The sequence below is a fragment of the Microcebus murinus genome, chromosome X, assembly GCF_040939455.1.
Source record: "Microcebus murinus isolate Inina chromosome X, M.murinus_Inina_mat1.0, whole genome shotgun sequence".
NCBI lineage: Eukaryota > Metazoa > Chordata > Mammalia > Primates > Cheirogaleidae > Microcebus > Microcebus murinus.
Window position 1 is genome coordinate 114,826,019 of NC_134136.1, and position 27,103 is coordinate 114,853,121.

The following is a 27,103-nucleotide window of genomic DNA, read 5'->3' on the forward strand; positions in this document are numbered from 1 at the left end:
ATGAAACAAATTATTGCTTTTTAATAAATCACTGGTCATTGACACTAAAGCTTGGTTGTTTGTTGATGCTAAATAAGGTCAGAAAATAATAAATTATAACCATTTTAATTTTATTTAGTATGTGGCTAAGTATAAGAAATCTTTGTATGTTCACAGTTTTTTGGTTATAATGCATATATTTTGCATTATCATTTCACATGTAGACCAAGCAAACTGAGAAGTGAAACAATAGCCTTTCGTGGTGTATCAAATCTAGTGTCACAGCTGGTGTTTTAAAATTCACTCCCATTACCTTCAACCAACAATCTTGAATTAAAAAATTTTAAATATCTTAGATTCTTAGCCAAAAGTATCTACTTGGTTTACGCAGAAGTTTCTACAAGCAAGAAAATATATTCAGGGTGAGGTCATATTTCAAATTCTTGCAAATTTTCATCAATTCAAAGAGCTCAAAGAAACTAACTGGAAAACACCTAGAAAGAATGAAAAGGAATAAGAAAGGACCTTACTGTACACTGAAAGATACATGCAATCAATAAAATGGAATATGCCTTAAATCAATTAAGGATGAGAAAATAAAGCTACTTCTGCCACTCCACATTTAAAAAGCTGCATTAGGCAAGTTAATATTCAATTGAAACCAAACAAGTTTATCTGACACCAAAACATCTCCAAAATGGACACCAACAAAGTGTCCATTTTACTTTTTTTCCATTTCCTGAGGTACATCATCAGTGTGATGCTTTCTTGTGCGAGGAGGAAGGGAAGCTAGCTAGAAGGGAGGCAGAAAGAGAGATAAAACATCTCCCAACATTCATAGCAGCTGCTCTCAAATTTTTTCTTCTTACAGAAAAGATGCCTCATTCCAATCAGAAACTAGGCCTTACTACAGGAGAGATTCTAGAGTAATGGATAGGAGTATACCTTATATTCCCCAAGTTGGGGAATATTCCCGTATTCCCCAACTGAGACATAACTTTCCTCTCTCCCCCACCTTTATCCCCTGGATTAAGAATCACTACATCAAAGTCAAATATTCAATAAAATTCATTTACAAATTAAACAATTAATGATTCAAGATACTAACAGAATTACTGAACTCAATCACCTCAAACCACTCCTTTGCACACTTACAATGTAATATTGCGGAAGGCGGGTAAGTTTAATGAACAGCTTATTCTTAGAAAGGCTTCCAATAGGATGAGTTGAGTAATTGGAAAGCTGCAATGTTTCACTGGTTATTGTAGGCAGATGTTTTATAGATTGTTTGCAACGTTGTTGTCCAAGCCAAAACCTGAATTAAAAAAAAAAATCCACATAAAATTACAGACTTTTCTGATTGTGTGCTGATTTATAACGACCACTAAAAAAAACCAGTTAATTTAAATTTAACTGAATAAAAGGAAACATGCCTGTAATGATGAACCATTTCTCAATACTTTCATACTGGACTATTAGTTCTAGTTTAAACTGCAATATGAATGATTCTGATTAGCTATAAGGTAAAATTAACTATAAGGCCAAGACATTATATTAGTTTATTATGCAGAATGACAGATTTACTATGGTTTAAAGACAGCACAAACTAATTTCAACATTTTTTATAACTGCTGCCCCCAACCCCCAGGCCTTGGCTCAGTTCCAGTCCATGTCCTATCAGGAAAACAGAGCAAGGCATCACCACCTCCCCCCTCCCCCTGCCATGGAAAAATTGTCTTCCATGAAACTGGTCCCTGGTGCCAAAAAGGTTGGGGACTGCTGCTTTATAAAGTGCCATGTGTTCATAAAACAAAATAAAACAATATAAGTATAAAAGTACCCTTATTTTTCTGGTATCACTAGAATAGCCTCAGTTTTTATGTTTTTTTCCTGGTATCACTGGAATAGCCCCAGTTTGTATATGTGTATATATAAAGTATCTAATATACCTAGCAGGTGCTAGTAAGTATTAATGAACTTCTTTCCCTCCTTTGCACGTAAGCTGCCAGATTTCACTTTGATGCTTTTACTACAGTAAGAAGCAATCAAATAAATTTTTTGACTTTACTTATCTATCCTTGGGGTTAGGATACCATATAATAAAATATGTAAAAAAGGGATAAAATGTCTAGTTCACAAACTCACTGAAGCACAATGAAATAACTACAGAAAATAAGAATCTTCACAGCAACATAACAATGCCACAACATCCAAGCTCATGATCAGAAGACTTGTCTTGATGAATAGAATACTGACCACTTCCGGTGTTGCTGCATTTGTGGGGGGAGCTGCATGTGATACAAACTGTACACAAGAAACATGTAGTAGGCCAGGTGTGGTGGCTCACGCCTGTAATCCTAGCACTCTGAGAGGCCGAGGCAGGTGGATCACTCAAGGTCAGGAGTTCAAAACCAGCCTGAACAAGAGCAAGACCCCCTCTCTACTAAAAAATAGAAAGAAATTAATTGGCCAACTAAAAATATACAGAAAAAATTAGCCAGGCCTGGTGGCGCATGCCTGTAGTCCCAGCTACTCGGGAGGCTGAGGCAGAAGGATTGCTTGAGCCCAGGAGTTCAAGGTTGCTGTGAGCTAGGCTGACGCCACGGCACTCTAGCCCGGGCAACAGAATGAGACTCTGTCTTGAAAAAAAATAATAAAAAAGAAGCATGTAGTAAAGCCATGTTATAATATGTGACTTTTTTTTTTTGAGCCACCATTCCTGTAATCCTAGCACTTTGGGAAGCCGGAGCAGGAAGACTGCTGAGGCCAGGAGTTTGAGACCAGCCTGAGCAATATAGTAAGTCCCTGTCTCTACAAAAAAGAAAAGAAAAAATTCGCCAGGCATGGTGGTGTGTGCCTGCAGTCTCAGCCACCTGAGAGGTTGAAGCAGGAGGATCGCTTGAAATACCCGGGACTTCAAGAGGCTGCAGTGAACTATGAAGGTGTCACTACATTCCAACTGTGGTGACAGAGCAAGACCCTGTCTCTAAAAAATAAAAATTTCACTCTTGACTTTTTGTTTTGTACGATTCTGTGGAACAAAAAAAAATTTAGTCTAAAAAAATGATTTTCTATATTAATTGCCTATATGCATACTTTTAATGAAGAATGTACAGTTCCTATAATTTTCTTTTTTCCTATATTTGTTCTGATTATATTTAATAAAGTATAATTTTATATCTGTTGACTCTAATAATAAAAAACATTAGGGCTTATATTTTGTACATATTCTTTCATTTCATTTCTTAGAAATTCATTTTTATTGCATATTATTTTAAAAAGTAATCACATGAATAGATGTTCAATATCATTAGTCATCAGGGAAGTATAAATTAAAATTGCAATAAAATACCTCTTCACACTCATTAGGATGTCTATATTCAAAGACAGTAACAAGTGCTGGCAAGAATGTAGAGAAATAATAAGAAGAAAAAAGAAAAAAAAAAGAATGTAGAGAAATGGAAACCCTCACACATTGCTGATGATATTGTAAAAGGCACAGCCACCGTGGAAAACAGTTTAGCAGCTTCTTTAAAAAGTTAACAAATTTACTGTATGCCCCAGCAACTCCACTCCTTACATGTCTACCCAAGAGAAATGAAAACAGTAATTCCACACACAGACTTGCACATGAATGTTCATAGCAGCATTATGCATAATAAACAAAATGTGAAAACAACCCAAATGTTCATCAACTGATGGATGAACAACATGTGGTATATCCATACAATGGAATATTATTCAGCCATAAAAAGAAATGAAGTACTCATACATGCTATAATATGGATGAACCCTGAAAACATTATGCAAAGTGAAACAAGTCAGTCTCACAAAGACCACATATTTTATGATTCCATTTATAAGAAATGTCCAGAAAAGGCAAATTTACAGAAACACAAAATATACACTTAAAATGGATGGACTGTATGGTATGTAAATCATATCTCAAGGTAGTTTGAAAAAAAATAATGTCCTATGATAGATTAGTGAAAAAGTTGGTCATCCACCATATACCATTTAAGAAGGACTACTTATAAGTGACAAGTACAGGACTTTTCTTATAAACAAATTGTGTGAGTTTAATACAGATACACATTTTGATAAGTTAAAGGCTTTTGGGACTTAGCTTTCTGGTTTTAGTTTATATTTCTGATAGCTGGAATTACCAGATAAACAACTTCAAGTTATGCAAGATGCGAATTATAAAGCATGACACAAGTATTTAAACCTTCCTTGTTTAACCAAAATGCAAAAAACTGATGCTGAAACACTAAAAATTTTTAGACGTTATTATCCAGATTAATGACTATTTTTTCCTCAAACAGCTAAACTAAACAGCTCCTCCAAAAAAAGATTCATATATTATCTATCTACTGGCATTAAAAATCCTGCCTGTTAATGAAAAATTTACTTGATTATATTGAATTCTTCAAATATTTATAAAACCAAAATTGGCAAAAAGAGGATGAGTAGGCAAAAAGATTACAAAAACAATATATCCCACTAAATAGTCTTTTTAAAAAGGTTTTGGTCTTCTAGTCTTCCCCCTCCCCCCTTCTCCATTTGCCAGTTTTGGTTTTAATCTCTGAAATTTATTTTTATCCTTGGAATTTTTATTTATTAAATTTAAAGGAGAATTTGTTAGAGTTGCCATAAGGGTACCTTTGTGCACCAGGGTGGTAATTAAACCCCAACAGAATTATCTCTAGCTCTGTTTTCAATTTTATTTAGTTTAACAGTGTGAAGCATTCAAAGGATTTTGAGACAAACTGAATGACAGCATGAGAGAAGCAGAAAAGACTATTCTGAAAATGTCAGCTGGTAGATTCATACCATGAAGATTATTCTGGATAAGAACAAATAAGACTATTATATAAAACACTTGGTACAATAAAATTCATTGTGTTAGTGATTTGAAAAGTGCTTGTACAGAAGAAAATGTAGCAAGGATGAAAGCTGAGTGTAATGCCCTTCACACCTATATTTTGTTCTAGAGGGGAATTTGATATGAGGCACTGCCATCTTGGATCTAATCCAAGAGAATTTAGATTCCAAGGTACCAAAAGGCACTCAAATTTCATGTCATAATCCTAAAGGACAGTGACTGATCAAGAATAATGATAGAAAGGAAATATATCTTGTCCAAATAAGTTTCCAGTTTTAGTTTTGAGCTAAATAAATAAACTTACTTAAGTTGCTGAATCCAGGGAATGATCCGTTTCATATCATCATTCACAGACTTCTCCATGTCATCCAGAGTGGCTTGGTCTACAAAATAATGCACTTCATTAAGAAATTGTTTACACGAGAAACACATCTTTATCTAGGTAGCCTAAAACTTAAATGAAAATTATTATTTTAGGTAGAAAATCACATTAATTTTGAGTCAGAGGAAAACTTAATTAAATGCATCACTAGATATAAACCAACCTAATTTGTTTTCCCTTTTTAACATTTAGGGAGAGTTATAGATAAGACAACTAATTAATAGCAAATGCAAATGTGCACTGGCAGAAAGAACAAGTAACAAATACATGAATTCTTTGCCTATATTTATTTCCCTCAATTTTTAGTCTAGTTAATTAGTATTTTTAAATTTTAAGTATTTAAAACTCCTAGTATTACTAGACTTAGAACTTTAAAAATTATAAAAACTAAGAAACTCCACTTAAATGTTTATTTACTAAACACAAATGGTCTCTGGCATATGCAAGAACTGCTGGCTGAAGATGGCTTGCTGATTATGTCTCTTAGAATTTTTAATGACACCAGAAAGTACTAATAAATAGAATATTGAGCAAAAAAGCGAGATACAAAATGATTCCAACTAATGAAAAAAAAGTATAGAAAAAATGAGAATTTCACTCTTACGGAGTGTATTTTGTCTCCCCAAAATCCGTATGTTGGAAGCCTTAACCTTCAATATGATAGTAATTTGGAGAAGGGGCCTTTGGGAGGTAATTAGTTTAGATGAGGTCATGAGGGTATGGCCTTTAGGATTAGTAGCCTTCTTATAAGGCTACTAATCCTAAAGGAGAGAGCTTGCTTTCCCACCCATGTGAAGACACAGTGACAAGGTGACTATCTACAAGCCAGGAAGACAGCCCTCACCAGAAACCAACCATGCTGGTACCTTGATCTTGAATTTCTAATCTCCAGAACTATGAGAAAATAAATTTCTGTTATTTAAGCCACTCGTCTATGGTATTTGGTTATGGCAGCTCGAGCTGCTAAGATAAGCATACATCCCTAAAAGACTATTTTCTGCTGCTTTTCTCATTATTATGTGTTCACATTTTTATTAGAATATGTACTATGTCAATAATCAGAAAAACAGTCAAAGGAAAAGTTTTAAAAAACAATAATTGCCTTGTTGGTTTGGAATCATGGTTAAAAAAATTCACAAATGTGCCATTTAGCCATTATAAATGTGATGTCATTCAAAGTAATGAATGTAGTTTTCCATGAGCAGCCCATAGAAAAACAACCATACAATACAACCAGGAAATCCTTTATTTTCAACCTGCCTAGCTTAATATTAATTTCAAATGGCAAGAACACTGTTCCAGTAGCAATATAAAAAGACTAAGTTTCTAGTCTTTCACCATTTCAGAACACCTGGAACTCAGTAATAGAACAAGTTAGAAATCAAACTTTAATTTCTATTGTGTTTAAGCCAGAAAAAAATTATTTCCTCTAGGACTCTGTAACCCAAGTCATTTTTAGATGTTTCTACTGTCATAAAAGATGTTCTTTAGCCATAAATGACATTAGAATCCCTTGTAGTCATTTCCATATCATCCAACTATTAGTGGTAAAATAGATACTGAGCTACTTGATAGATAACCTAAAAAACACCAACCATCAGCATTACTGCTTTTACATAAGAAAAACATGAATGCATTTTATATTGGGAAGTTTAACTTCTGGTACAAGAAAATCCAAAGTAGAGTTAAAATAGGGCCCAAGGAACTGCCATCAGCCAGAGTTATTATTTCCATACCTACTTTTAATACTGCATACATCATCATCCCCTCTAATAATACCTAATGGCAAAAAATTATTTTAAAAAATATTTTAAAATATTTGGCTTTTGTTAAAAATATTTTTTCTTATATTGAATGATTATCATTTAGTAACTTACCAAGTCCATAAAGCATCAATTGGAACATTCCAGAATGCAAATCTACAAAAATGTGCAGACACTCCGAATTACCACAGGGCTCCAAGATGGGAACAACAAGAGCTGGAAGTGCTGTCTCTATAGAAGCTGAATAGTTAAGAATTAAAAATTACTTTTCTATCTAAATATTTTCCAGAAAAATTATTTCTTAATAAGTATAAACAAACCAACTATTGGAGGATCCTGAATGTTAGAGGAAAAACATGATTTTGTAAAATTTGGAACACTACTATTATGTCAATTAGTAGCGCAAAAGGAAGAATATAATTTTCAACTTTACCTGAAACAAACATACCTGTCTCAAATACTACAGCAAAAAAAAAAAAAAAAAAAGAGCAAGATTCCTTAAAATGGGTTAAAATAGTTAGTGAAAATTCAGCCTCATCAGGGAGCTGAGTTCTAATTTTGCTTTCATTTGGTAGTTACTAATAAGTTAATTTTTAAGGATTTTTTTTTATATATATAATGGGAAGAAATTTGTTTGGTAAACAGAATAAATTTCATGTATGGTCTAATGATTTTCAATGCTATTCTTCATACAAAGAGATTTTTCTGGCGGTTAGGGCCTGAGTGCTTAAAGAAACATTTGAGGCTGGGCACGGTGGCTCATGCCTGTAATCCTAGCACTCTGGGAGGCCGAGGAGGGAGGATCACTCAAGGTCAGAGTTCAAGACCAGCCTGAGCAAGAGCGAGACCCCGTCTCTACTAAAAATACAAAGAAATTAATTGGCCAACTAAAAATATATAGAAAAAAATTAGCCGGGCATGGTGGCGCATGCCTGTAGTTCCAGCTACTCGGGAGACTGAGGCAGAAGGATGGCTTGTGCTCAGGGGTTTGAGGTTGCTATGAGCTAGGCTGATGCCATGGCACTCTAGCCCAGGCAACAGAGTGAAACTCTGTCTCAAAAAAAAAAAAAAAGAAAGAAAAGAAAACTATTAAACATTATTGATTATATAGGAAAATATTTTTTTTCAAGTCATTTGTATACCTCATTTTCCAGTCACAGATAAAATAAGAATGTAGGCAATTGCTAAACACAAATCCCCACAGCTGACAATATACTTGATCTAAACTTTCATAGTATTTCCACCAGGCCCAATTAACTTTTCCCTTAATCCCACAAGTTGGTATAAAAAAAAATCCAGTAAACAAGCAAAGCACTGAAAACACATTAACTGCTGATCAGATTGAGAGGTTGTAAAAGGAATATGTTCTTCTTGTTACCAAGTTCCTCTAAAGCTACAGAACAGACAAAAAAAGGTAGATGGGGGTGGGAGGCACAGAAAGTGCTGATGCAGATCTTCCACCAGGCGTGACTTCTCCATGTTACTTTGTCAAACAAGGACAACAAACACCTTCCCCTCCATGCCACAGATCGTTCAGAGGAAGAAATGACAAGTTTGTGAAAGTGCTTCAAAAAGCAAAATGCTCAACAAACATATATAATCTATATTCCTTTATGAATCAAAGAAACAAACCAAAACCTCTTAGGAATTTACATTAATTCAAATGGGTGACATTACCATTGGTACTGTCTACAAAAACAAATTAGTAAAGTAAAAGATTGCAGGAGACATATTTAATTAGATAAAAATAAACTGCTTTCAAGTACAGGTTAAGTACCCTAAATCTGAAAATCCAAAATCCAAAACTTTTTGAGTGCTGACATGACATTCAAAGGCTCGTTAGAGCACTTTGGATTTTCAGATTTGGGATGCTCAACCAGTAAGTATAAATGCAAATATTCCAAAACCTGAAACACTTCTGGTACCAGGCATTTTGGATAAGGGATACTTAACCTGTATATCTAATACATATTTGTATACAAATGTTTTAACATGCAGGCACAGCAGAACTCTCACCTGAATAAACAAAAATGGTACAAATAGGAAATTTCTTTTATAATATTTTATAATTCAGACCAGTGTTACAAATTAGTTCAAATCAGTGATGTTTTGCTGAACTTACTATGTTAGTATAATAAAAAGTTATTACAGATTTGAAACAGGGTTGCTGATTTTTAAAACATTTCGATACTGTTATAATTCCTACTGGGGTAGGAACATATTCATTAAAGCAAAACCATTTGTAAAGTGTAGCAGTGAAGTAAAACTAGTTCTGGGAATTGGGATAACATAACAATTATAATTTCAATCTAATTATGAAAATTGAGAATTCTTAGAAAAATAGGGCATCAGAGAATACAGAGAACATAGTCCAAAAGATACAAAGATACAAAATAAACATATTTTATGACCACTGTCTATATTTTTCTTTACAGAAAATAAAATATACAAGGCCCTAAAACATTTAAACGCAAAGGGTTTTAAAGTATCCCAAAATGGGGAAACCTACAAAGAAAACAAAGGAAGGGGAATTAAAGGCAGTGCAAAATGACAGGACTTGCTGCTTTTTCCTCCAGCAAGAATATATACTTATCTCCTCTTTATTTCTCCCTAACATTTATTGAGGACAAGATGAGGAATGGACCAATAGACAGTAATATAAAATGTAAAGACTAAAGAGAAACAACTAAGCCCAATTAGGAATGGCAGTGTGTGGTTCACAGCTTACAAACTGATCATGATGTCCTGATTACTGGCACTGACGAGTCAAATACAACACAAGGGAGCAACACCTTGGCTTTAAAAAAAATAAAATAAAAAGACAGCCTGGCTCAGTGGCTTATGACACCTGTAATCCTAGGACTCTAGGAGGCCTAGGTGGGAGGATTGCTTGAGCTCAGGAGCTCCAGACCAGCCCAAGCAAGAAGCAAGTCCCCTTCTCTAGAAAAAATAGAAAAAATTGGCTAGGCGTCATGGTGTGTACCTATAGTCTCAGCTACCAGGGAGGCTGAAGGAGGATGACTTAAGCCCAAGAGTTTGAGGTTGCAGTGAGCTATGATGATGTCACTGCACTCTATCTGGGGCAAAAGAGCAAGACTATGTCTCAAAGAAAAGGAACTGCTGCAAACTGGGCCATATCTCAAGTTACTTTTAGTGCCCTGGACTGCCTTTTTGAACTTCTCTCTTCTTTTTGAACTGCCTCCTTTCCCTAAGCCATTTCCACCCCTATAAAACCACACACTGCTACCTTGGCTGTCCAAAACCTGCAGTCTTGTGCATTCCCCTAGCCCTCCCTTGAAGTGCTCCATTTGCTGAGCTACTCATTTCCTCAGGTTATTCCAGTTAGGAGCTGGAAGAAAAGCCAACTGATTAAAGGTGGCTGCACCAAGGCTGAGGTCCCCAACCCCAAGACCTCAGACCGGTATTGGTACGGTATCAGTTCATGGTACTAGCCACTGGCCTGTTAAGAACAGGGCCACACAGCAGGAGGTGAGTAGCAGGTAGGTGAGCTAGCAAAGCTTCATCTCTATTTATAGCAGCTCCCCACTGCTCACATCACCACCTGAGCTCCACCTCCTGTCAGATCAGTCATTGTCTCCTATCACCCCCTGATGGACTATCTAGTTGCAAGAAAACAAGCTAGGGGCTCCCACTGATTCTGCATTATGGTAAGTTGTATAATTCTTTCATTATATATTACAATGTAATAATAGAAATAAAGTGCACAATAAATGTAATGTGCTTGAATCACCCCAAAACCAATCCCTCCCCATCATGGAAAAACCGTCTTTCATGAAACCAGTCCCTGGTACCAAAGAGGTTGGGGACTGCTGCACTAAGGGATTCCAAGGACAAACTATAGTTCTTGGTCACAGTAAAGAAACTTACTAAATAAAGCATGCTTTCCCATCACAAAAGGGATCAAGACTATATGAAGAGTATAAATGCATGAACATTAATTTAAAAGACAAGTTAAAGCACATGCCCTAAAATGGTGGGTCAGCAGACCCTTTCCTCTAGCAGTCCTCATTTCCAGAACTGTCCCGATTAAAGCAGGACTAGGGGAACCAATCACACATGCAAGCTTCTCCATCCTCCTCAAATCATAGTCCTTGAGGCACCTTTCTCTAACACCTAGGATTCTACAAACACTTAAGGCTTGAAAACCACTGCTGTAACATACTCCTACTAGAGTTAGTGATCAAGGAAGAGCCTAATGTCCTCAAATTACAGATGAGGAGAATGGGGCCCAAAGAATGACTTTGTTCAAGAGCATGAAGCTGAATTCAGATCTTCTGACTACCCAGGCAGTGACATCTCTACAAAATGCTGCTAAAGAGAAATCTTTAGAACTCAGATTATTGGTGCATGAAACCATTCCTATGAAAACATGCTCAGAGTTTATTTTTCAAAGTAATTTAAATATTCCCTGGGCAATCATACCAAGATTTTTTTTTTTTTTTACTTACTAAGCCTTGTTTACAGATAATACTAAAATAAACCAGAGTCTAACAAAAGATCACAAATTCCTATTTTCTGGAATCACAACAAATGAAATTTTAGAATTTTACTATTTTGAAAAATTAGAAACAAGAAAAACTACAAAAAAACTAGGATTGCAAAATGCTTAACATTCTTTAAAAACAAGAGGAGAATTAAAAAAAAAAAAAAAAGACGGGGTCTTGTGTTGCCTAGGCTGGACTAGAACACCTGGGCTCAAGGGACCCTCTCACCTCAGCCTCCCAAGTAGCCAGGAAAAATGGGAATTTCAACAATGGTGACGATACACTTAAATAGGGGAAAAAAGTCCTCAACAAATGTTACAAGGAAAACTGCATATCCTCCTACAAAAGAATGCAGTTCTACCTCACACCATACACAAACATTAACTCAAAATGAATCACAGATCCAAATGTAAAACTCTCAAGAGAAAACACAGAAGTGTATCTTCTTAACCTCAGGTTTAGGAAATGGATTCCTAGGTATGATATCAAATGCATAATCAATGAAAGAAAAAATAGATAAATTAGACATCATCAAAATTAAAACTTTCTGCACTGTAAACAATACCATAAAGAAAAGACAACTCATGGAATGGGAGAAAATTCTAGCAAATCATGATGTATTAATAAAATGGATTTGTAGGCTGGGCATGGTGGCTCATGCCTGTAATCCTAGCACCCTGGGAGGCCAAGGAGGGCGGACTGGTCAAGGTCAGGAGTTTGAAACCAGCCTGAGCGAGACTCCGTCTCTACTAAAAAAAAATAAAAAGAAATTAATTGACCAACTAAAAATATATATACAAAAAATTAGCCGGGCATGGTGGCGCATGCCTGTAGTCCCAGCTACTTGGGAGGCTGAGGCAGGAGGATTGCTTGAGCCCAGGAGATTGAGGTTGCTGTGAGCTAGGCTGACGCCATGGCACTCACTCTAGCCTGGGCAACAAAGTGAAACTCTGTCTCAAAAAATAAAAATAAACAAATAAAATGGATTTGTATCCAGAATATACAAAGAACAATTACAACTCAACAATAAAAACATAAATAACTTAATTATAAAGATAGGCAAAGGATCTGAATAATGATTTTTACAAAGAAGATATATAAAAAGATGCTCACTAATCATTAGGGAAATCCGAGTCAAAACCATAATAAGATATTACTTCACACCCAGTAGGATGGCTAGAACAAAAAGACAGACTATAACAAGTGTTGGTGAGGATGTGGAGAAAATGGAACCCTTCAACACGGTTGGTGGGATTGTAAAGTGGTGTGAAACATGTCAAAAGTTTAAACAAAGAGGTACCACATGACCTAGCCATCACGCTCCTAGGTATACATCCAAGAGAAATGAAAACATATGTCTACACAAAAACTTGGACACGAATGTTCACAGCAGCATTATCCATAATAGCCAAAAAGGGAAAATAACCCCAATGTCTATCAATGATGAATGGATAAACAAAATGTAGTATATCCATACAATGGATTATTTTGACAATAAAAATGAAGTACTGAAACATGGATACACCTCAAAAATAGTATGTTAAAAACAACATGCAAAAGACCACACATTGTATGATTCCATTTATAGGAAATATCCTAATAGGCAAATCTACAGAGACAGAAAGTAGATTAGAGATTGCCAGGAGTGGAGTGGAGTGAGGTAGGGGTATGTGGGTGTGTGAGAGAAAGAAAGATAGAGAAAAGGAGGAGTGGCTACTGCTAATGGGTACAAGGTTTCTTTCTGGAATGATTAAAATGTTCTGAAATTAGATTGTGGTAATGGTTGCACAACTCTTTGAATATAGTAAAAGCCACTGAATGAGGTAATTGGATGTGAATTCTCAATAAAGCTGTTAAGAAAAAAAGAACACAGAAGGGAGTAGTTGCATTTCTAACCCCAATGAGAGTTTCAATTATACTTTCTGATCATAATTTTTTAGGTCTGTGTTCAACATCTTTGAGGAATTAAAAAGGGAGAAGAGTAGTCTGCTGAAGCTCATAATTAATCAAGTGCTGATGAATCTAATGTTAAGCCTTGATGAGGCTAATAGACATGCCTCACCCCAAGATAGATTTAACCAATACATTCACCAGATTTCTGGCACATCCTTTCTTTCTTTTTTAAGGCTCATATTCACATTTTTGTTAAATTAAGCTGCCCCTCTCCTTAAGTCTCTAAAAATATAAGCTAATGCTTTGGCTTGTCTTAGGCCCTTTTTCCACCTCTAATCTTTCACTTTCCTTGAATGAATATATATTCTAAATACAAATTTATTTTTCTTTCTGTCTTTTCTTCAAGCAGAATTATCTACTTTGTCAAAGTGGTTTTAATCCAGGTTTACTAGTACATACCTAAAAAACTACTCTTTTTTTTTTTTTTTTTGAGACAGAGTCTCACTTTGTTGCCCAGGCTAGAGTGAGTGCCGTGGCGTCAGCCTGGCTCACAGCAACCTCAATCTCCGGGGCTCAGCGATCCTACTGCCTCAGCCTCCCGAGTAGCTGGGACTACAGGCATGTGCCACCATGCCCGGCTAATTTTTTGTATATATATTTTTAGTTGGTCAATTAATTTATTTCTATTTTTGGTAGAGACGGGGTCTCGCTCAGGCTGGTTTCGAACTCCTGACCTTGAGCAATCTGCCCGCCTCGGCCTCCCAAAGTGCTAGGATTACAGGCGTGAGCCACCGCGCCTGGCCTAAAAACTGCTCTTTTAAGTATAACGGATTGAGCTGGGCTCTGTGACAATGAAAGGCAGTACACCTTTACTACTGGCACTATTAAGACTTCCTACTTACAAGGCACTTTACTTACATCATCTCACTTAATTGAAGACTATGCACTTTAGGCACAAGGTAATCATGGCCCAAAACAACTGGGGGCAGGGAGAGTGAATATGCTTATTATGATGTTGTGAAACTATATTCCTAGAATGAAAGGGTTTACTTTCTAAAAATCTGACTGTCCTTCAAAGCTCTGAATATACTTACTAGTGATTAAACTGAGAAGATTTATCACTATGTGTGTTTATCTGCATTTATTTTGAACCCTGTTAATGTATTAACAATTCGAAGATTTTTTTAAAAAAGGGTTAAATTCTACTTCAAAAAGGTATATTTTATAAATACATTATAAGTATTTGCAATATTGCTTTATCATTTAAAGAAAAACTAAAAGATTCATATTAAAATGCTAAAATGGCTTCCATTTCATAGAAAAAAAGTTTTATAAAGAGACAATAAGTGAATATTTCAAAAATGAGGCCAAGCTGAAGAAGAAGAAAATAAGGAAAAAATTAGAATAAGTTTGGTAGATCACAAGTTAAAATGCAGAAATATCCAGTTTCCACAACAAAAACGGTATATCAGGAAAAAGTTCATATTGAGATTCTTCATAAAATAAAAATGCATACTAAACAAAAGAAAAACAGAAACGTCAACTTAAAAGTACATACAGTTTTCATTGGCATTGAAGCCTCTAAGAATGGCCTTCAGTTCCTGGAGCTTCTGATGAGCTCTTGCATGGACACTATCAATCAGGAGTTTTTCTATTGATAAGTGGTCAATCTGTATAAATAAGGAGAACACAATCATATGTATAAGCATTTTTTTAAAGCCTAAGAATAAATTATTGTGCTTTAAGATATTTCCTTTTATTTTTTTTTTTTTATTTTTTTTTTTTTTTTCATGTTCCTATGGATTCTGAGATATTTCCTTTTAGAATCACATTAAGTGTTAACCGTCAAAAGAAAGCAAACTCAGATAAAGTTAAAAATTAACTTATATAGTATTGAGTTAAAAATTAACTTATGATATTGGTAGCTTAAAAACTATAGCTAATATTTTGATGAGTATAGATGAAGATATTATATAAATCAGTCATCATAATGCTAAAATGCCAGACCTTAAAAATAAAATGGGGATCTAATCTAAATTATAAAATTTAAAAGAACATCTTAAAAATTACACATTATAGTGTCAGATATTAAAAAGAAACAAAAAAATGAAATATAATGTTCACTTAAAACAAGTTACATAAAGGGTTTTAGGAATAAGGCATTTTAAAGAATCTGTGCTAAAATTTTAAGTATAAATGGCAAATTGTATTTATTTAATCAAACCAACATTAAAATATATTGAGATATTTTACCTTCATGGCTCTTTCTACTAATTTGGAATCAGAAGCTGGCAAAGGAGGATCATGAAAAATCTGTAAAGGCTTAGAAACATCATTCTCATCAATTTTAATTGTAACTTTGTGAACAGATGCTGTCCCGGTTTTTCTCCCAAGAACCTGTTGACTGAAGAAAAAAAAAAAAAGAATTTTTTTCAACACAGCCTGTTAACTTTTAGAATAAAATAGAGACAATCTACTGTGCACTTTAGCCAGAGGCTAGAACATGGCAGGCCCTCAATGTTTGTAGGGGAATAATGGAAAGACAGCTATTCTGTAATCCAATACAATATTTGATTTATTGCATTTTTTAAAAAAACACATAGAATTTAAAAATAAAACATACACACAAAAAGAACACCAAAACAAAACAACCTGTCTTATAAGTGGTATCTATTCATTTCTGATTCCTTTACAGAAAATGGGAATCAAGCAAAGTTCAAACAAGGAATCAAGGACTGTAAACAGCTAGTTACTAATTACCTCCCCCAAAAGTTTTTAAAAGGTACAATTCAAAATGGGAAACTGTGATAAGCATGCGTGTTAAAAAAAAAAAATTGTACCCAACAATCTAATGTAATGGTCTTTTAAGAATTTGGTATAAGCCCAGAGTAAACTAATCTCTCAAACATTTTAAGAATAAGTCTTAGTATAAACATAAATGTCTATGTATTTAAAACATGCCATGTTCTAAGAAAGGAATTACAGATGTCCTATGTGGTCTGTGCCATACCATGGGACCTTACTATACAAAAGCATGTTACTAGAGGTTCATAGTAATAGTATACAGTCATCCCTTGTTATATGCAGGATGAGGGAGGGGTGGTTCCAGGGCATCCCCCCATTCCTCTGCTCTGGCATACAAAAATCCACACATACTCCATATTCAAGTCCCACAGTCAGCCCTGAGGAACCTGCATATAAGAAAAGTCAGCCCTCCCCATACGTGAGTTTTGCATCCCATGAATCCATCTACATTTGGTTGAAAAAAATCCACATATAAGTGGACCCACACAGTTCAAACCTGTGTTGTTCAAGGGTCAACTGCATATTAAATCAGATGTATGAGAGAAAAAGAGATACAAAACAAGTATTTATTTTATAAGTCATAGCATGAACCCACCAGAACCAATTTTACTTACTTCCAGACCGAGAGGGAGAGGCACTTTCCAGCATGATACCTTTCCACCTGCACGAGGTCTCCCCATCGCTCTCGGATTAACATTAGAGTCTGGGAATGTAACACTTCTAACTGAAGTGATAAGCAGAAAGAATCTGATAGATCTTGTTAAGTAAATCTAATACAATATATTACTCTAACAATCAGTCAAATGCAGGCAAACTTCACTTAACAAAGGCTCTATTCCTGCAAAACTGGCTATGAAGGAAATTTCTGGGATCTTATTTCTCTGATAACTCATTCTAAAAAGTGTCATAATTTCTGGCATAATTTCAGAAAAAGGTTTTATATTTAATTTTCAACCAATATAAACAAACCATAAGGTCTAGGTTGCCCTTTAATGTGTCACAATTTAGAGATAATGGATTGACCAAATAGTACTATTTTTTCCCAAATAGTACTATTTTTAACCAATAACTTTTTGTTTTTACTTGCAAACTCAACAGTAAAATTTTAAATCTGGACATATCACTATTCTTCACATTGACCAGTTCCCCAGCCCTATTTCTATCTAAAAAGGTGGGGGGATTTAGGCTGCTACAGTTTAGAACTAAGGACAAATGAAAAATGAGGGATGGGGTGGGGAAGGAGGGAGACAAAATCCTTACGAATATATGTCTCAAATTTCAGAAGGATACGTAGGCAGTTGTACATGTCCTGAAGAGGTTTCTCATCAGCAAAAAGCCTAGACTGTACCAGCTGATGGATAAAGTTGATTTGCATACTATGAACCAATGCTCGTCCATCTTCCATTGGCATGAGAAAAGAAAGTAGTTAATTAGAAAGGTGTACAGGTCATGTTACAATACCAACTAAGGAAGCGTATATTAATTTTTTTCAAAAGAACTGAAATTATATATGGAAACTAGAAAACATTATACTCTGAGAAACACTGAAACTTCCACGGTCAGTAGGTAGTTATGATTAGCAATCCACACTTAAGATTTAAATCAGTATTTATGGTTTACCTCCTGTTTCCTTATCTTCAACTAGAATTTCTAGCTTGAGAAGACGCCATGGAACTTCAGGGTCATCTCCCATTACAGTCAAAGTGGCTTCAAATTCTCCTTCAACTCGAAATTTCACCCGGCCATTTGCTTTTGGAAGAAGAAAAAGTAGTGGTGGTGGTGTACTTTGCTAGAAAATAAACAGCTTCCTGCTGACCTAGAACTTTCAGTCTTACTTATTAGAAATTTAAATAGATTGAAGGTTCTTTCATAAGTGTTCAAACACTTCAGTGGTCCCCAAATAAGCAGTAGCCAGCTTCCAGGTCATCAAGAACCAAAGGTAACTCTTCTGACATAAATGAACAATATTTTCTTAAGGTTCAATTCTGAGACCTCTTCTCTCCTCCAGCCCCTGGTAATCTCACCCACCTTCAAGCTTCAAATACCAGGACTACACTTCCAGATACTAAAGAGAAATGATACACTTGATAAGTCATAGATTTGAATATTACCAAAACTGTGAGTCAAAACTTCATGGTATTTCTTTGAATAAAACCCAAAAAGCTACTTAAGAAAATATTCTAACAAATCAATTTTTAAAAAATAAATTTCAGTTACATACCAACTGTAAGATTTGCTAACTGAGGAGGAAGATCCGTGGTTACAAGCCGATGTCTAAGAATTTGATTCAGCTGATGAAGTGTGGCTTGTTTTTCAATTTTTGTAATTGGGTCTGGAGGAATAATTTTATCCTACAAAAAATTTTAAGTTAATTTTAAATAACATACAAAGAAGGATTTTTTTGTTTTTATACAAGGTTTTCTTACTTTACTGAAGAAAATCTCAATACTCATTTCTGCAGTCTACATCAAATAATAGTGACCATTACTATATAGGGGTCCTCAAACTTTTTAAACAGGAGGCCAGTTCACTGTCCCTCAGACCGTGGGAGGGCCGTTGGAGAGTGCGGGGCACATTCCACACATGCACACTGTGGACCCAGGATGAGTCGGCTGCTAAGCAGGACAGGCAGCAGCGGCAAAAACACCTGGCGGGCCAGATAAATGTCCTTGGCAGGCCGTGTGTGGCCTGCAGGCGGTGGTTTGAGGATCCCTGTTTTAGAGTGCCCATGATTGTATCAGTCATTTAGCTAAGACCATAATGATATTCTTCATGCTCCATTTATGAGCCAATTTTATGTTAACAGATGACTTCTACCACTTCTTATAATATAAAATATATAGCACCAAGTCAGTAAACTACCACAATGATAAATTTTTAAAATACTTTCAAAAAGCAACTAGCATACAGCCTTATCACATCTGAAATAGATGTTAAGTTTGCACCCTGCAAAAAAAAAAAAAAAAAAAAAAAGATTCACCCATTTGATACCTACTCACATTCTGGCCCTAATGTATTGCAAAAAACACACAATTTTAGTTGTAGAGAAAAAAGCAAACTATATAAACTACTTCTTTTAAATTTTTTTTTTTTTTGCTGGGCTACTTAATAACATATTAATAATAGAATCAAATGCCTAAGCCTTCAACTTTTTGGAGTACGGGGGCAAAGCACTTACCCTAATGCAGGTTGGCAGCCGTGGATAAGACCCAGTAGTCAGTACATCAATGGCATATGGGATGGCAAAACTAGGCAGGCGTGCATGGACCAGAGCATCTCTAGCTAACGAGGCCAGCCGATCAGCAGTGTCCACAAACAGAATGGCTTGCTGATCTAAAAAGCTTGAGATCATCTTTAAAGCAAAGAGTAAATTTATTAATCTTCCTTGAAAGCTATCTCCTTTTCACATTAAATAGCATATATTCATTCCAAAGTAAACTTCAAGGATAATATAGGTTTTACATATTTCAAAATAGTTCTTCAAAAACTCTCCCAGGAATTTGAAGAAAGAATATTTATTATATTCATATTTGACATTAAAAACTATAATTTCCTGTCACTTTAAATGAAAAGCTTTCTAATTCATTTCTCCATTCTTAACATTATACATACATAATATCAACAGTTAGGAAAAGTAAACAGAATAAAAAGCTTTTTACTCTTACAGACTTCTAGAGTTGGTTAGTAATGAAGTAGTTAAAAGCATGGACTCCTGGACCTAGACTGCCTTGGTCTCAATTTTAACTCTGCAACTTACTAGCCCTGTAACCTTGGGCAAATAACTTAGCCTGTATGCACCTTAGTTTTTCAACTGTAAAATGTAGATGATAATGATTCCTAACCTCATCAAATTCTCAGGATTAAGAGTTAATGCAGGCCGGGCGCTGTGGCTCACGCCTGTAATCCTAGCTCTTGGGAGGCCGAGGCGGGCGGATTGCTCAAGGTCAGGAGTTCAAAACCAGCCTGAGCAAGAGCGAGACCCCGTCTCTACTATAAATACAAAGAAATTAATTGGCCAACTGATATATATATAAAAAATTAGCCGGGCATGGTGGCGCATGCCTGTAGTCCCAGCTACCCGGGAGGCTGAGGCAGAAGGATCGCTCGAGCCCAGGAGTTTGAGGTTGCTGTGAGCTAGGCTGACGCCACGGCACTCACTCTAGCCTGGGCAACAAAGTGAGACTCTGTCTCAAAAAAAAAAAAAAAAAAAAAAAAAAAAAAAAAAAAGAGTTAATGCATATAGCCAATGAAACAGAATAGAGAACACAGAAATAAATCCACACACTTACAGTCAACTCATTTTCAACAAAGGCACCAAGAGCATATATTGGGGAAAGGACAGTCTCTTCAACAGACGGTGCTGGGAAAACTGGACATCCACATGAAGAAGAATGAAATTAGATCCCAATCTTTCACCATATACAAAAATCAACTCAAAATGGATTAAACACTCAAACTTAAGACCTAAACTGTTAGGGAGACAGGATCTCCAGCGCTTCTCGGGACAAGGGCTGCCTGTTTTGGTGCTGTTTTAAGCAATTGCTCCACCTGGGAAGAAGGATAAGGGAGGGCACTCCATTTGGAGATTGCCCCAACCTGAATCCTATCACGAGCAACTGCTGCACCTGGGGAAGGATGAATGCTTTATGAGTCTAGCAATTCCCCAGCCCAGGCATAAGATTTAGAAAGTGACCTAGAGTAATGTAAGGGTAATTAATATGCCATTAGCTCGAATCTGCACTGCAGTTCACCCCCCATCCAGGTGAGCTTTCTTAGAGGAAACTCTTACATGCAGATGGAATTTTGAGGAAACCTGTTGATCATTTGAATACAGCCTAAACTTCCCAAGAGCCCGCCTCCAGATTGGGCTAATAAAAGGAAACAATCCGAGAAGTCAGAAGAAAGTGAGTGGGTCAGTGAGTAACTGAATTGGTCTGTCTCTCCACTCACAGAGACAGACTCATTTTATTCTAAAGAGCTGCTCTTGTGAAATTGCTCCCTGCCTGAGGTTACTGTGTTGTATTGGCCTTGCTGGTGATTTTTCCAAGAAAGGAGTCAGAGGACCAGAATAATAGTCTGGTCTTGATACTTTGGTGTGTCTGGTCATTCTTTGACCAAGAGCACACCAAGAACCGAGGGCAGACTCCCATCCTGACATCTTTGGTGCCAAAACCTGGGATTCTGACAAAACTATGAAACTACAAGAAAATATTGGGAACTACTATAGGGCACTGGTCTAGGCAAAGACTTCTGGGGTAAGACCTCAAAAGCATAGGCAACAAAAGCAAAAATAGACAAATGGGATTACATCAAGCTAAAAAGCTTGTGCATGGAAAAGGAAACAACTAACAAAATGAAGAGATAATTTATAGAATGGGAAAAAATATTTGTAAATTATCCACCTGACAAGGGATTAATAACCAGCATATATAAGGACCTCAAACAAACAGTAAAAAGAATACTAATTCACTTAAAATATAGGCAAAAGACCTGAAAAGATATTTCTCAGAAGATATACAAGTGGCCAACAGGTATATGAAAAAATGCTCAACATCACTAATTATCAGGGAAATGCAAATCAAAACCACAATGAGGGCACCAGGCACAATGGCTCACTCTTATAATACCAGCACTTTAGGAGACTGAGGAGGGTGGGGATTCCTTGAGGCCAGGAGTTCAACACCAGCCTGGGCAACATAGTAAGATCCTATCTCTATGAAAAATTTTAAAAATTAGTTGAGCATGGTAGTGCATGCCTGTAGTCCTATTTACTTGGGAGGCTGAGGTGGGAGGATCACTTGGGCCTGGGAGTTCCAGGTTGCAGTGAGCTATGATTGTGCCACTGCACTCCAGCCTGGGCCACAGTCTCTAAAAAAAAAAACCACAATGAGATATCATCTTACCCCAGTTAAAATGGCTATTATCAAAAAGACAAAAATAAATGCTGGTTAGGATGTGGAAAAGGGGGAACACTCATACACTGTTGGTAGGAATGTAAAGTCACACAGCAGTTATGGAAAATAATATAGAGGCTCCTCAAAACACTAAAAATAGAACTACCATGTAATTCAGCAATCCCACTGCTTGGGTATATATCTAAAAAAGGGGATATTAGTATATCAAAGAGATATCTGCATGCCCATCTTTATTGCAGCACTATTCATAATAGGTTGATTCCATATCTTGGCTAAGTATCCATCAATGAATGAAGAAAATGTGGTATATATAAACAATGGAAAATTAGCCATAAAAAAACAGTAATAGTTAATAATTTATTGTATATTTCGAAATAACTAGAAGAATTATAATGTTCCCCCAAAAAAAGAGAGATAAATGTTTGAGGTGATGGATATCCCAATCACCCTGATTTGATCATTACACATTGTATTCATGTATCAAAATATCTCATGTACCCCAAAATATGTATAACTATATTAATTGGAAAAAATGAAAAAAAAAAGAGTTAATGCATTTAAAACCTTTAGAATAGTGCCTGGAACATAGCAAACATTCAAAAATGTTGCCCATTATGAAATATAGACCAACTTCATACCCAATACAGAAATCCTTCCCATCAGTTTTCTACTCAATGCATTTCATAAGGATGCCTGAACTAGTAGAGATTAGAGAGCTGAAAACCTACCTCCTTGAAACTTCTTTCTTCTAGTTCTAGTCTAGAACAATACTTAGTTTCCTCTCTTATGTCCTTCAAACAGGCTGTCACGAGGGCCAACTTAAACACGGCACCCAGAATTAATAACACATCATACATACACAATGCTCTACATTTTCTTGGTATTTCCAAGCTTATTTTGATTTTCACAACTCTAGGAAACAGAACTAGATAATTACTATTAATATCACCTTAGAGATGAGAAAATTGAGGATTAGGTTAAGACACTTGCCCAAAGAAAGTCAATAAACAGAGAAGCTGAAACCAAAAAAGTTTCTTCTAACACTTAAGTCAGACTCAGTATACAGCACAGTCCAGTTGAAATGCTACTTCCTATGATTAGTACAATGGATTTCTATCAATACTACCAGTACTAACTTATTAGCAGCCATGACACATACTCTCAATTTCTGAACTGGCTTTTACTCATATTTAGGCCATCCCAAATCTCCCTTAACTCAGGTCACTATAAAATTGCTTATCACAATAAAGTCCAGGTCAAATAGTACCAAATACCTCCCTCCAGCAAGACATGCACCGACCCTATTGGGATGCCCCAGTTTATCTAGCCCACATCACTCCATCTTAAACATGAGTAATTAATGAAACACTATCTGAACTACCTCACCGAACACAATACACAAGCTTTAGCTACATTCCTTTGACTTAGAAATCTAATTAATAAAGATAAAACTTTAGTTTTGAGTAACTTATTAGTTAATCCATATAGGTCCCTATGATCATGTTCTTTTTTAAGTATTCACATATCAGCTGTTAATATGATTAATTATAATTTCCTTTAGAATTTAACACTGAATAGACTTTTCTCCAAGGAAGATATACAAATGGCCAATAAGCACATTAAAAGATGTTCAACATCACTACTCATCAGGAAAATGCAAATTAAAACCACAATGAGATACCACTTCACACCTACTAAAATGGCTAGACTCATAGAAAGTGTTAGAATGAATGTGGAGAAATTGGAACTTTCATACATTGCTAGTGGGAATGTAAAATGGTACAGCCACTTTGAAAAACAGACTGGCAGTTCCCTCAAATGATTAAATACAGAATTACCATATGACCCAGCCACTCCACTCCTAGGTATATACTCAAGAGAAATAAAAGCATACATTCACACAAATACTTGGACATGACTATTTATAGCAGCTTTATTCATAATATAGCCAAAACCTTGAAACAATCCAAATGCCTATTAACTAATGAACAGATAAAATGTAGTATTAATATATCCATGTGATTTAGCCATAAAAAGGAATGAAATACTGATACATGCTACAACGTGAATGAACCTTGGAAACATTATGTCAAAAAAATTACTAAATTAAAGAAACCAGTCAAAAAAAGAACACGGGTCAGGCATCGTGGCTCATGCCGATAATCCCAGCATTTTGGGCGGCCAAGTCAGGAAGATCACTTGAGGCCAGGAGCTCGAAGCCAGCCTGGGCAACACAGTGAGACCCCCATGTCTACAAAAAGATTTCAAAAAGCCAGGTGTCATGGCGTGTGCCAGTACTTCCAGCTACTGGGTAGGCTGAGGCAGGAGGATTGCTTGAGCCCAGGAATTTGAAGTTATATTGAACTACGATTGCATTCCAGCCTGGGCTACAGAGCACAACCCTGTTTCTAAAAATTAAAAATTTAAAAAAAGAAACACATATTATAAGATTCCATTTATATGGAATGTTCAGAATAGGCAAATCTACAAAGACAGAAAGTAGATTAGTGGGGCTGCTTAGGGCTAAAGGAGAGGCATGGGGTGACAGCTATACAGGTGATTTTTTTGAGGTGATTAAAATGTTCTAAAGTTGACTGTGGTGATGGTTGTGCATATCCATGAATATAGCAAAAACCATTGAATCTTTGTATACTTTACATGGGTGAATTGTATGGTATTTGAATTATATCTCAATAAAGCTATTTTTAAAAAAAGCTCTAGGAAAATGAGAGATATTTTCTCTTTTCCTTAGACAAAACATTATTCAGACTGTTTTACCATTAGTCAGAGTGTGGATTTACACACTCATAATATGTCTGGCATGGCTAAGGATCATTATCTATTGAACCTCTAATAAGATTAAATAATCACTGGGTTGAGAAAGTAAGTATCAAAACACAAACAATCCTCTAACTCTACAGTTGACGGACTTTATCCCTGACATAAACACACCTGTACTTACATTCACAAAACAAAAATGCCAAAAGTTCAGCATAAGATTTTATTTAGAATATAATTTAACAATTCAAAAAATGAATAGAAAAATACTATACTGTGAATTAGTGAAAGATGAATACAATATGGCTCAATATCAAAACCAACTATTTTAAATTCTGCTTGATATTATGTTATTGAATCATAGCTCAGGTACTATCAAACAGGTAATTTAAATACCCATGGTATAACCGGGAATTTAACATCAGATACCTAACTTTTCACTAAAAATATGAACATTTTTAATGAAATATTACCCCAAATTAACTAATTAATAAAAAGAAAATGTAGGCTTTTCAGAAATATCATACCATGCTTCTTCATTTCAGCCAAAATAGATTAGACCTGGTGCCAAAATTTTCAAAACAATAAAGTGAATTATAAACTTTTTGATAAATAAACTTGGAATAAGCCTGTTTATTAATATTCATGACAAAAACTATTCTTTGAATGATGGTTTACAGTGTACAAGACTTTCTGTTTACAAATTTTAGCTTCCCAATCATATTGACAGATAATAACAGATGAGTAAACGGAAACTTCACTCCCCACAAGAAACACTTCATACACAGTACAAAATATTCTTCCCCTCAATAAACCTTTGATCAGCGTTATATAGAAGGATGATATCGGCTTGTTTCTAGAGGCAGAAGATGTGTGGCTGGATATGTCCTATAGAATTTTTCCAGCCTTGCCACTGGCTTAGCTAGCTGCCAAGGCTACATTAACTTCAATGAAAATCAGTTTTTAAATTTAAAAAAAAGGAATCTGCATTCTAGAATTTAAAATTCTCAACTTCTTCATAACCTTTTTTCTTTCACTTTGGCAACTGTCACATAAGCTCTATGTCTAATAAGATAACCTAGTGAAACAGACGATAAGCAAATGCAGCTGGCTAAAATTGAGGTGAGATGTCAAGAAAATGATGCACAGAAAAACACAACTGTGTTGTAGATTTTTTTCTGAAGTGGAATTTTACAGAATAGGCTAACCCCTATAGATTTTCAAATTAAAAAAATTACCCTATTCTTTCTTTTTTCTTTTTGAGTCAGAGTCTCACTTTGTTGCCCAAGCTAGAGTGAGTGCTATGGCATCAGCCTAGCTCACAGCAACCTCAATCTCCTGGGCTCAAGCGATCCTACTGCCTCAGCCTCCCGAGTAGCTGGGACTACAGGCATGCGCCACCATGCTCGGCTAATTTTTTCTCTATATATTTTTAGTTGGTCAATTAATTTCTTTCTATTTTTTTTTAGTAGAGACGGGGTCTCGCTCAGGCTGGTTTCAAACTCCTGACCTCGAGCAATCCGCCCACCTCGGCCTCCCAGAGTGCTGAGATTACAGGCATGAGCCACCACGCCCAGCAAAAATTACCCTATTAATAAAATATTTTCATCTTAGCTTGACAGGGTGATAAAATTAAATTTATCATGATACCTCTACACTGGGTAGCTACTAATTTTAATGCATACAGGAAGTCTGATAAACTTAAGAAATTTAAAAAATCACTCAAATGTAATTTAACCAACAAAAATTGTTTTTTCTGCTTTAACCTATGAAAACTGATAAAAAAGGAATTTGAGCATCAATATCAAGCTTACTTAGAGAATCTTCTCACTCCCCGCAACTTTCCAAATATAACTGACTGTGGCTAGAAGTTTACTTGGCCTTGCAGAACTGGGCCCAGAGCTAACCTCAATGAAAGTGGGTAAATGCTCTCATTATTTCAGGGCTATTCATTTTATGATAATTACTCTACCCTTTTCAATACAAACTTCATTCTCCTCCTTAGAAGCGACTGAAGTAAAATAGGAGTAACTGTGTGCTTCATCTGTTAACACCACATCATACTCCCCAAGTTGTGAGTTCAATGAGCTAACACAAGATCCCTACTGATGTTTTTCTTCCTGAATGCTTCTTGAACATAGCATAAAGCTTTTTTTTTTTTTTTTTGGTAGATTTGAGCATCTTTGGTACGCTTTACT

The 27,103-nt window shown here is 35.7% G+C and overlaps 1 protein-coding gene across 3 annotated transcripts in view; it reads right to left on the reverse strand.

Moving 5' to 3' along the window:
- The window catches only part of MED14 (mediator complex subunit 14), an 80,121-nt gene that overhangs the window by 43,163 nt on the left and 9,855 nt on the right, over positions 1-27,103 (reverse strand). For 2 of the 3 annotated variants that reach the window (XM_075999333.1, XM_012781822.3), the window contains exons 4-13: positions 19,391-19,564; positions 18,434-18,563; positions 17,833-17,961; positions 17,503-17,610; positions 16,827-16,959; positions 15,661-15,811; positions 14,966-15,077; positions 7,124-7,249; positions 5,169-5,247; positions 1,135-1,294 (exon numbers count right to left, since the gene is read on the reverse strand). In XM_075999333.1, coding sequence (XP_075855448.1) covers positions 1,135-1,294; positions 5,169-5,247; positions 7,124-7,249; positions 14,966-15,077; positions 15,661-15,811; positions 16,827-16,959; positions 17,503-17,610; positions 17,833-17,961; positions 18,434-18,563; positions 19,391-19,564 — 1,302 coding nt within the window. Of the gene's footprint in view, positions 1-1,134; positions 1,295-5,168; positions 5,248-7,123; positions 7,250-14,965; positions 15,078-15,660; positions 15,812-16,826; positions 16,960-17,502; positions 17,611-17,832; positions 17,962-18,433; positions 18,564-19,390; positions 19,565-20,501; positions 24,370-27,103 lie in introns of those variants that run through there. The other variant, XM_075999334.1, reaches the window with a different exon arrangement.